This window comes from Bactrocera latifrons, unplaced genomic scaffold, assembly GCF_001853355.1.
Source record: "Bactrocera latifrons isolate USDA-ARS-PBARC rearing strain unplaced genomic scaffold, ASM185335v1 scaffold_984, whole genome shotgun sequence".
Classification (NCBI taxonomy): domain Eukaryota; kingdom Metazoa; phylum Arthropoda; class Insecta; order Diptera; family Tephritidae; genus Bactrocera; species Bactrocera latifrons.
The window spans coordinates 6,031-18,308 of record NW_017537694.1 but is presented as its reverse complement, the minus strand read 5'-3'; the positions used below and the strand labels follow the sequence as shown (position 1 = coordinate 18,308).

Below are 12,278 nucleotides of genomic sequence, written 5' to 3'. Positions count from 1 at the left end.
CTCACAACTCTACTTCGTGGTGAAGAAGGTAGAATGTCAAAAAATGTTTCCAAAAAAATCCAAATCCAATTAAACAATGACGCTAAAGCAGCATTTATTAAAATAAAATCCACATTGACATCGAAAGACGTCATTTTACAATATCCTGATTATAATAACAGTTCGATTTAGCAACAGATGCTTCCAAATATGCCATAGGCGCTGTCCCTTATCCCCTTATAACCTTTATATCTAGGACATTAAGTTAAACCGAAAAAAATTATGCAGTTAATGAAAAAGAAATGCTTGCTATTATTTGGGCATTAAATACTTTTAGAAATTATCTCTATGGAACGGCAAAAGTAGACCATACAGACCATCAACCCCTCACATACGCCTTAAGCAATAAAAACAATAATTCTAAATTAAAACGGTGGAAAGCCATACTCGAAGAATATAATTAGGAATTAAGATATAAACCTGGTAAAGCCAACATAGTAGCAGATACACTTTCAAGACCATTCGAAATAAATTCTTTATCAGTAGCCACACATTCAGATGACAACTCATCTCACAATCTAATTCCAGCCGTAGAAGTACCCATAAATGTTTTCAAAAACCAACTTTGGATCTCTTTAGGAGACGAAGATAGTTACCTATTTAAAATACCATTCCCTACATACCATAGACATGTAATAATTAAAAAAACATGTTCCTCAGAAAACCTCATTTCACTTTTTAAACGTTACTTAAACCCTTCGGTAATAAATGGCATATTAATTCCGAAGAAATAATGGGAATAATTCAACAAATATACCCAATCCATTTTTCTAATTATAAAATTCGATATACTCAGATAAAAGCTGATGACATTACGAACGTGGACATTTAAAACGAAACAGTATTAAAAGAACATAAACGCGCACATAGAAACCGAGACGAAAATTCAAAACAACTCATACAAAAATATTATTTTCCAAAAATGAAAGCAAAAATARAAKCAATAATTAAACAATGCAAAATATGTAAAGAAAACAACTACGATCATCATCCTAATAAACCACATTTACTTGAAACCCCTATTCCACAATATCCTGGAGAAATAGTTCATATTGATATATACAGTACAGAGAAAAATCTTATACTTACCGCAGTACACAAATTTTCGAAATACGCCCAAGTTAGATTAATAGAATCAAAAGCAATAGAGGATATCAGAGAACCCTTGCGACAAATACTTTTTTCCTTCGGTGTGCCGAAAACCATAGTTATAGATAATGAAAAATCTTTAAACTCAGCCTCAATACAATTTATGGTCGAAGACCAACTTGGTATTAACATTTTCAAAACACCCCCCTACGCAAAAGCCGGCATAGTTAATTCTTATATTTTGTCAAATGAAGAATTAAATATATTAAAATACACTAGGGAAAAATAACTTTACACTAAATAATATTGAAGAATCTATCGAATTAGTAAATGTTAAACTTGAATCAAATGAAATTATGTTACTATACATTATTGAAATACCGTTATTTAATAAAGATCTTGAATCAATTATGATAAAACCAATAAAAATAAAAAGGAATATAAATAAGATTCCATTTGAAAATGTAATADCGTGTAAGAATAATAAAATATTTGGTATAAGGAACAAATGTAAAGAATATAATAGTATACAAATATTTAATAACAAAAATATTAAAAACATAAGCAACACTACCTGTGTCCCTCGTCTACTAAAGAGCAAACCGGCAGAATGCATTTTAATAAATAATCAACACATACCATCGGTAGAAAATATATCACCTGGTATTATATTACTAAACCAATATAAYGGTACAGTAAAAATTGACAGCCAAATATACATCTTTCCGGATCATATGCAGYAGAATACCATAATTCCACGGTGTGGATAGAAAACCAAACATACTCATTTAACCAAAAATTTACTAGCAAACCGTTAGCAGAAATTTCACAACCAAATAAACCATCGTTTCAAGAAGAAGAAATTTTAAGTTTGGAGATGATGAAGRAGCTTCATCTGAACAACACACATCATCAGGAAAAATTAAAAATAACCCACACTGCAGCTTTAATTACCAATTTTTCGCTCATAATCATCTGCATGATGTGCATAATCGTAATTACCACCATTTTGAGTCTAAAAAATAAAGGCAAAGCAAGTATAACAGAGCTATCAAATTACCATGTAAACGTTAATCTGAACGATCATAGTGAAGTCAAAACACCTGAAATACCAACTCTAGAAGGGTCAATAACTCTGAAAGATCAAATGCAGCGAACAAACGGGGTCGTTTGTTTTTGACGGCGGAGGAGTTAACACGAAACATATTCGTAATTATAGCTGACGCTAATATTTTAATAACAAATAAAGCTGAGCTAATATTTCGCAATCAGAAATAAAGTTATAGCTGACAGTAATATTTTCGTCAACAACAGGAAGCGAACATCCGCCACGAGCCGCAAAGGTGCAATTCCACAGAACTGCAAGTTACGAGACAGGTAGATTAAGGTTACTTCTTAGCTTAAGTATAAAATTAACAGTTTAATAAAGAAGGTCGGACAAAATTAAATAAAATAACTTCTTTTTCGGAGCTCTAATAAAAAGCACGATAACTTATATGCAAAATTTTATTACACACAATTGACCGATGTTGCCTATAGGCAACTTAATACACAATTTAAATTCTTAATGGCCCGCCGCTAATACTGAGGAGCAAAGCTAGTTGTGTTATATTTTGGGAATTTCTCAAATATAATCAAGCAAACATATCGAAATGCCGAGTGTAATAATAGTTCTATTATGTTAGGGCTTTTTGCAAAAAAGTAAACAAGCAACAATAATAATTTCAAAAGAAACAATCAAACAAAAACCAGTGCACACAAACTATTAATTATAATCATTAACAAACAGTGCACGAAACAAATAGATAAAAACTAAAAAAAAAAAACAAATAACATTAATGAGTACTTCCCAGCCTCACCAGGCTGGGCARAAAAACATGTAACGGCGATGATGAGTCATCGCAACGATCAGCAGTAATGGAAAGTAAGCAAAATTCGCAGTCAGCAAAAGCAGCATAAAACCGCAATCGGGCAACAACAAATGTGTTGACAGCAACCAGTATGCAGGTGTCAGCAAGTATCAGAACACCGACGGAAAWCTAAATCCAAGGTGAGAATGTACCAAGCAAACAAAGAACGTCTGTTCAGACTGGTATTRATCGCTACATTAACGTAAAAAGGAAACTAAGTCTAAAGCCAGAAATCTTAAATGGCAACAGATTTGCATTACTGACCAAAGAGCCTAACGACTATGCAAAGCGTACCACCACAGTCGTGAATGCCAAACCCGCTCCAATCTACTTGCGCGAGCGGAGCTCAAATACTCATGCCTCAAAATTAATCAATATGATGGGCACAAATAATTTTCACATAGTACCCTTGAAAAAAGGTAACATAGATGAAACAAAAATTCAAACAAACTCAAACCGAAAACTGTTTCATGTCACAATAACAAAAATTACTACTCTTAAAAACTAAAGAGCTCAAAAGGCCTAGTTGCTGTCATGAAAGGTATAGAGTCTTCGGTAGACTCTAATGATAGCAAAGAACCATTGGAAGAAGGTGGTTTTAGTACTAAACCAATGGTACAAATTTTTTAGCAAACAAAAATCCTCAACCAATGTTCAAAATATAATGGATTCGAAATTCTAGCCAACTTAAAAAAACGAAACACATCCCATTTACAACCTAAAATATTTGCTAAATCGCAGACAGTGCACAAACTATCAAGAGTATGGACACACGAAATCATATTACACCCTATATGTAGTAATTGTGGGGGAAATCACACTGCGAACTATAGGGGTTGCCTTGTTTATAAAGACTTAAAAACGAAATTGTCAGTCGGAATTCAAGCACGTCGTAATCAAATTATAAATACTATCATCCTACGAATACGAATACGATATTGACGAAAGCATAAGAGAAGTCAATGATATAATAACCTGCGCAGCTGTCTTAGCAACACCAAAAAAAGCTATAATCCGCTTGGTTTCAGAAAAATCTCTATTAGAGAAATAGAAAAGCTTATAAATGAAAAAGGGCATGAAAGACGTGAATGGCAGATACATCGTTCCCTTCCACTCAGCTTCAATTAAACTCTGCTGTACGTAAATTAAAAAACAAGAAACGATTAAACATGAGGAAGAATAGAACTCCGAAATGTAAATTACGTAAATTAAAAAAAAAAAATACGATTAAACATGAGGAAGAATTGAACACCGAAATATATATAAAGCGAAGTTGGGTCCAAATTTAAACAAGCAAAATTCCTTTGGAAAGCCCAAAAGTCCATGAAGCCACCAACTAACTCCAACATACCTACGACTTTGGTGAAAATTGGGTTCGAAGTGACAAGGGAAAGGCTAATTTTTGTCAAATCACCTAGAAAAGGTATTTCAACCTAATTTACCAAAGAACAACCTTACGCTGTCAATCTTACCCAACACAGCCAAAGGGTCGCTCGAGTCTTTTAAGACTTCACCTTCTGATATTATTGGAATCATAAAAGAACTTAATCCACAAGAAAGCGCAGGGACAAGATAACATTACCCCAAAAATACTAATTGCGTTACCAATTATTGCTGTAGAGGTGCTCACTTTGCTCTCCAATTCCTAGTTTCGGATACAATCAAAGACATGGAAAAAGTTGCAGATTGTCTTGATATATAAACGTAAGAAAACTCAGCCGTCTGCATATAGACCAATCAGTCTTCTACCCTGCCTTTACAAAATATTTGGAAAAGTATTACTATCAAAGTTGTCTCCTTTCCTCCACGAAAATAATACAATACCAACGCATCAAATCAGATTTCGTGCGAAACATGACGCAATAGAGGAAGTAAATAGAAGTAGATGCAGCTCAGGCGTTTGATAGGGTGTGGCATAAAGGTGTTTTATATAAAATTAAAAAAATTCTACCTTTAGAATTGTATAAAATATTGGAGACTTATTTAAATAATAAAAAATATGGTGAAAGTAGGAGATTTCATATCTGATGAACGACAGAAAAGGGCTGGCGTACCACAGGGCAGTGTTTTAGGTCCAACACTATATATCATATATATGTACATCAGATCTTCCAATTGCTAATAATGTATTAACTTCAACTTTTACGGATGACACAACTAATGTGAATGAACAGAAGCGTAAGCATGTTACATTTTGGCTTAGAACAAAAATATGGCCGGCATTAAAAATAAACAGTATTTTAGTACCTAAAACGTAGGATGTATCACATCTTGGTATTCACCTAGATAGAAGGCTCACTTGGAAAAAAACATATCTATCTGCAAACTTATCGCTGCAAATTTAAATTGACTTTTAAATAAAAACTCGTTACTTAGCCTAGACAAAAAAGTTCTTTTATAAAATGCGATCATAAAGACGATTTGAAAGTATGGCATTCAACTGTGGGGTACGACCAGTGCAACTAATATTGATATAATACAAAGGTTCCAATCAAAAATGCTTAGGACAATCATGTGTTCACCGTGGTAGATGCGTAATGAAAATATCCATAAAGACCTTGGTATTCCTATGGTAAAGAAAGAAGTAGAAGATGGTAGAATTAAATATTTATCTAAACTCTGTGATCACCCAAATCCTTCTGATAATGCTTTGGTACATTCCTGCGATCAAACACGCCTTAAAAGAAGAGATATGCCTGCGTACTAAAGAACAACGTATCACCAAAACAGCTCAATCACTTGCTTGAGCCTGTCTAGTTTTTAAATAGATTTAAGATTTTATAACTTATTTTTAGGCCTTAAGAAAAAGGAGATCCAATAAATAAAATAATATTGAAAAAAATAATTATGTTTATAGTTTTAAAAACACGTTTTAGTTCCTTAATATATCGCTTGCCTAGCCTTCGGTTGCGCCAAAGCTTTTCTTTAACAAACACAAAAAATTCCCTTCAAGAACTTGATTCCGATTGCTCGGTTTGTTTGGCTAGATGCTATATTTTTCCAATCTGAACAATTTCTTTTGTGAAATCTCGTCAAATAAAAAAGTGTCAATGCAAGTGCTCGTTSAGCTTCTATTACAACTATATGCTATAGTGGTCCGATATCGGCGGTTCTGGCAAATAAGCAGATTCTTATTAAGAAAATAATATGATTTAAAACTGACGAACTAGTTCGCGTACATACGACAGACGGACAAACTGACAGACAGACCGACATGGATAAATCGACTCAGTTATTCCCGCCGAACGTTTAAATATATATTTCTAAGGTCTCCGACATTCCTCTCTAGGTGTTACAAATATTTTGGCAAACTTAATATACCATATTCAGGGTATAAAACATAAAAATTAACAAACAAATATAGTTTAGTAAATAAATAAAGATATATAAAAAGCAGAATACCTTTCCCAATGGTGGATGAACGTCAAAGAAAAATGTTCTATTAATATACCAGCTACCCATCTTTCCAAAATGTGTTTCATCCCAGCTAGAGAACAAGAAAATTTGGTTTAAAATGGTTAAAGTAACTGCAATTGTATAAGGTTGTTATTACTTACCAAACATGGTCTGGTTCTGTCACCTTGTAGTAACGCGTGCAAATAGTCAAAGTTATAATTGTTCCAAATGTTATCCATTTGTTTCTGAAGAAGAAACAGAAATTTGGATAATACAGATATTTGAATTTATAAGTAGCTAAGTGTATAAATATAATATASTCTTGTCCTCCTACTATAGAGCAACATCATCCCTCTGTAATCTGTAACAGTATCATCACTCCTATGGTTCAACGTGTCACATCCACATATAGGAATATTATTGTTCGTAATGACACATGGAAGTTGGCAAAAAGTATATATTTATTTTTCTCTATTTATGTAGGATTTAAGACTGTAAGAAGAGTGTCCATATTTATTATTAATTTTAGCAACTTTTTAGAAACTACTAAGACAATTCGAAAAAATATCAGGTCCAATGAGTTGGTATGACTATGTTAATTTCTATACTCTGGCAACATAAGCTGTAATTTGAGTAAATTCCTTGGAAAAAAGTTGCCATTAATGGGCGCAATAGAACCACAGCCACGCCTACAAAATGCCATTAACCGAAAACGCATAAATCTCGAAAACTAAGCACTAAATTAAGATCTAAAACTTTGATTTGCCATAAAGGATTGCGGCAGCAAAGGACCCCTGTGGGCAAAATTTTTTTGAAAAAGTGGACCCCGCCCTCTAATAAGTTTAATGTACATATCTGCTAAACTATTTAAGCTAAAACAATCAAATTTGTCTAGCGCAAATATTATATAATTTTCAATCAATTCTCAAATCAATTTTCAAATTTGCTAAGTGGCATTTCTCTGACATTTTTCGATTCTACTATGAAATTGGGCGAAATCGGGCTGCGGCCACGCCTACTCTTTATATTGTACAACATACTTTAAAACTCCATTTTAAACTCTCACTTTCCAATGTATAAATCAAGAATAAATTAATATATTAGAATAAAACTTTGCACAAATAGTTTACTTGAGGTGTGCCACCGAATGACTCAGAATTGCATAAATAGAGCCAAAACTGTTCAAACCCTGAACCCTTCCTTATAGTAGCATATCTGTATGTTACAAATGGGCAAAATCGTGTTAATACTTCCATAATCCCAAATATACCTAATATAAAGAGTTTTGAACTTCCGGATGACTTTATATCGAGTATGTCGGACAATATGTGAGTTATATCATATCTTAGTAAAATTGAGATAGCCTCTTTTTCGCAAAATGGTGAATCTTAGGAAGAATAAATTGGGTGTAAATATATATAAATAAACAAGCCTTATGAACGTGGATGTACTTTCCTAGCTTTAATCTTTAAAAGTTGAAATAGTATGAAATATTCGGTTACACCTGAACTTAGCTCTTCCTTACTAGATTGTGCTCTGGGTTTGGGACCCGCCACTTAAAAAATACTACCAATGAAAAATTACCAACAGCCTCGGAAGAGAAACCGCCCTTTTGAATACGACCATGGCAAACGAAATAAGGACTATGAACTGAGGGCATGCACCTGGAATRTCCGCCTCCTTAATTGGGAAGGTGCCGCTGACCAGCTGGTTAATGTTCTCGTGAAAATAAAGGCTGACATCACCACCGTCCAATAAATGCGATGGACGGGACAAAGACAGAGACGAGTAAGTTCTTGTAGCATTTACTACAGTGGCCATATAAAGGAGCGCMAATGTGGTGTGCAATTCATAGTGGGAGAGGGACTCCGTCGCCGAGTACTATCATTCACTCCGGTGAATGAACGTCTAGCCACAAACCGCATCAAAGCGAGGTTCTTCAACATATCGCTTATTTGTGCCCACGCCCCGACGGAAGAAAAGGATGATATGAGAAAAGATGCTTTCTATGAGCGCTGGGAGCGCGCCTATGAAAGCTGCCCCCGCCCCGATGTCAAAATCGTGCTTGACGACTTTAACGCCAGGGGGGCAAAGAATGTATCTTTGGCACTACGATCGGTAAATTCAGCATCTACGATGAAACAACCCCAAATGTGTTAAGACTGATCGACTTAGCCGGAGACCGAAATATTCTTGTTGCAGACAAGATTCTCACCCCCCTCTGTGCAGCAAAAAGCGCACGTCAATAAACACAAGGAAAGTTCGTCGTCGAGAAGCTGTAATCATAACAGACAGCCGAACGATTCTCTACTCGACTTGCACTCCTACTCTCTGAGAGCACTAGTCAACAACTCGGTATAAGGGAACTGTGAGACGTCATTGTAAACTCCTTACGTACAGCTGCTACCGAAACCATTGGCTTTCGGAAAATGCGAAAGAACAGCTGGTAAGACGAGGAGTGCCATGTCACAGCGGAGAGAAAACAGACTGCCTACCTCGCAACGTTACGATCGACCACAATACGTGCGGGATGGCATAGATACCGAGAGTTGAAGAGGGAAGCGAGACGCATTTGCAGACAGAAAAAGAAAGAGGCCAAAATGCGTGAGTACGTAGAGCTTGACAAGCTGGCCGATAGCGGTAATGCTCGAAAATTCTACGAAAATATGCGGCGGCTTACACAAGGTTTCAAGGCCGGATCTGCGCCAAATACCGTGGGATAAGCCTCCGCAACATCGCATATAAGGTTCTATCGAGCGTATTGTGCGAAAATTTAAAGCCCATCGTCAACAAACTGATTAGACCTTATCAGTGTGGCTTYAGCCCTGGCAAATCAACAACTGACCAGATATTCACCATGCGTTAAATCTTGGAAAAGACCCGTGAAAGGAGAGTCGACACACACCACATCTTCGTCCATTTCTTGCCTTTATGCCGCGATATCTGAGTTTGATATCCCCGCAAAAACAAATTGGCTGCGCACACTAACGTTGAGCAATATCAAAAGCTTCGACTGGATCGGGAAGGACCTCTCCGAGCCTTTCGATACCAARCGAGGTTTCAGACAAGGCGACTACCTATCGTGCGACTTCTTCGAAAATTGCAACTACTAACTTGTAGGAAATTTTATTTGCTACAAAAAAGGTCCGACCTCAAAATCGCTATCATTAATATTTAAAAAATCTGTATATATAAAAATTCAAAGATAAAAGCAGGATTTTCATGTTCTTAATGTTAATATTAAGGGCTGTAATTTTCAGGGAAATTTTTAGGGTATTTCCAAAGAAAATTTCGTGTTGTTATTGAAGGAAATGAATAGTTCAAAAAAACACACACTAATGTAAAAAAAAAATTGCTTGGATTACGATCTTTTGGTTGACATTTTACGCTTTAAGGTATTTCCCTCGCATTGATTTCTCCAAGTTGCAAGAATATAAAATGTATGTATGCACTCGAACTTAGCCCTTGTTTCTTGTTTTATTTTATTATTGTTATTTCTGATTTTCTTTAAATTGGTTGCCAATTAATTTCGAACGTATATGTGTGCTATAGGATTATGGGGAACTATACCTCAGTAGTCTGCGTATGACACATTAGGTAGTTTTGAACATAACCTTTATATAGATAGTGATGGGAACTATTCTATTTCAAAAAACTGTACCAAGAACTGTAAAAAATTTTGTCCACAAATTGTGATAGATAAAGCATTAGAAGTTTAGAAGAAAAAACATCGAAATTTTCGATGGGCAGCACATTATTTTAACTGCAGATGGAATTTTGCGTGGTGCACATTAAAGTTTTGTAACTTAAGAATTTTTTTTTTAACATTTTGAAATTTAAAAGCTATTATACTAAACGAAACACTGACATACGTTCCAACTTCGTAGAACTATATTTTGTAAATAGGTGGACACAATCTGTCAATGAATGCTTTGGTAAGTCAAAGAAAAAAGGAAAATGTGCGAAAATTCACTTGGATTTTAGTATTTAATGACATAAATAAAATTTTAGGGTTTATTTTTTAAAATAATATATCACGTTTTAAATCATTTTAAGGCACTAAAATTTCTAAAGTCAAAACATAAACTAATATGTGTTAYTGCACGTCACATAGACGGCGTGTCAATGAGTAAACTAACCTCTACTGCCAACAAGAAATTAATATCGTAGAATGAAGAACAGTCTTATTCTTATTATTTTCAATAATATTGCAAATATAACATGTATCATCACTTTGGATGTTAGTGAATCCTTTAATTTTTGAAGGAAAACTTATAAATATACTTATGTAGGTATTCTTGCAACTGCATAATAATATATAAACATGTATATGCAGCTTCAAACTTGAAATAGTGTATAACAATGTATATAGTACATATTTAATTTAAAGTGAACGCGTTTTTAGTTCTTCATTTTTCAAATATATGAGCATACACATAATTTGAAACATCCAAATGCAGGCCAGAGTGCAAGTTTGCTCTTGTTTCTTTTGTATATAATGGCACGGAACGAAATTCTCTATATATATGGTAAAGGCAATTATATATAATGTAGTCTTACACTTTATCTTTTTTTGGAGGTTTAATATTTTCAGCATTGTTCTTTAACTTGAATTTAATTCGATCAGATGTTTTCATTGTATTAACCACTTTTTATAAAATACTATATATTCCCAAAAAATATTTTTTTGCAGGTATATAAATTATATTACGTGCCACTAAAGCCTTCGCAGCTACTTCAATACTTTCTGTATAATTCTTCCACTTGTTAGTTTGTAGTTTACTCCAAAAACTGGTTTTAAAAGTAGGTTCGTACACAAAAAAACATAGCTAGTAAATTAATACCGAAAGATACACTTTTATTCCACTCTAACGAATTCACCACATTATTACCGCAGACAACATACATATGTAGTATGTATAAACTAGACGTGGAAGTACAATGAGCGAGTTTCAACTTGTTAATAAACAAGTAGGGAAGGGCTAAGTTCGGGTGTCACCGAACATTTTATACTCTCGCATGATAAAGTGAAAATCGAGATTTCAGGCGGGGTTGTGAACCGATTTCACCCATATTTGGTACATGTCATCAGGGTGATAGGAAAATATTATGTACCGAATTTCATTGAAATCGGTTGAGTACTTCCTGAGGTATGGTTTTTGGTCCATAAGTGGGCAACGCMACGCCYATTTTCAATTTAAAAAAAAAGCCTGGATGCAGCTTCCTTCTGACATTTCTTCCGTAAAATTTAGTGTTTCTGACGTTTTTTGTTAGTCGGTTAACRCACTTTTAGTGATTTTCAACATAACCTTCGTATGGGAGGTGGGCGTGGTTATTATCCGATTTCTTCCATTTTCGAACTGTATATGGAAACGCCTAAAAGAAACGACTCTTTACAGTGTGGTTGACGTAGCTATAGTAGTTTTCGAGATATGTACAAAAAAGTTAGTAGTTGGCGGGGCCACGGCCACTTTTCCAAAAAAATTGCGAAATTTGTGCGAAATTTCATTTTCATATCTTTATTTATGGCTTAGTTATGACACTTTATAGGTTTTCGGTTTYCACCATTTTGCGGGCGTGGCAGTCGGCCGATTTTCCCCATCTGTGAACTTAATCTTCTTATGAAGCCAAGAAATACGTCTACCAAGTTTCCAAATCCATCTGCTTTGCTTCCTTGCTCAGTCTGGAGAAAGCAGAACTAACGGCGCGGATGTTGAGGCCAATGATATCAATATCATCGACGTACGCCAGYAGCTGTACACTATTGTAGAAGAGTCTTTTCTATTTAGTTCTGCAGCTCGAATTATTTTCTCCAGAACCAAGTTGAAGAAGCCTCACGAGAGC

At 34.8% G+C, this 12,278-nt stretch overlaps 1 protein-coding gene across 5 annotated transcripts in view; it reads right to left on the bottom strand.

The window, feature by feature from the left end:
- LOC108977983 (protein O-mannosyl-transferase 2-like) overlaps positions 1 to 11,312 on the bottom strand; it is a 46,698-nt gene extending 35,386 nt beyond the window's left edge. For 4 of the 5 annotated variants that reach the window (XM_018948007.1, XM_018948005.1, XM_018948003.1 and 1 more), the window contains exons 1-3: positions 10,995 to 11,312; positions 6,596 to 6,679; positions 6,441 to 6,525 (exon numbers count right to left, since the gene is read on the bottom strand). In XM_018948007.1, the coding sequence (XP_018803552.1) occupies positions 6,441 to 6,525; positions 6,596 to 6,679; positions 10,995 to 11,071 (246 nt within the window). In that variant the 5' untranslated portion in view covers positions 11,072 to 11,312. Of the gene's footprint in view, positions 1 to 2,131; positions 2,488 to 6,440; positions 6,526 to 6,595; positions 6,680 to 10,994 lie in introns of those variants that run through there. The other variant, XM_018948004.1, reaches the window with a different exon arrangement.
- Between the last annotated feature and the right edge of the window lie 966 nt (positions 11,313 to 12,278).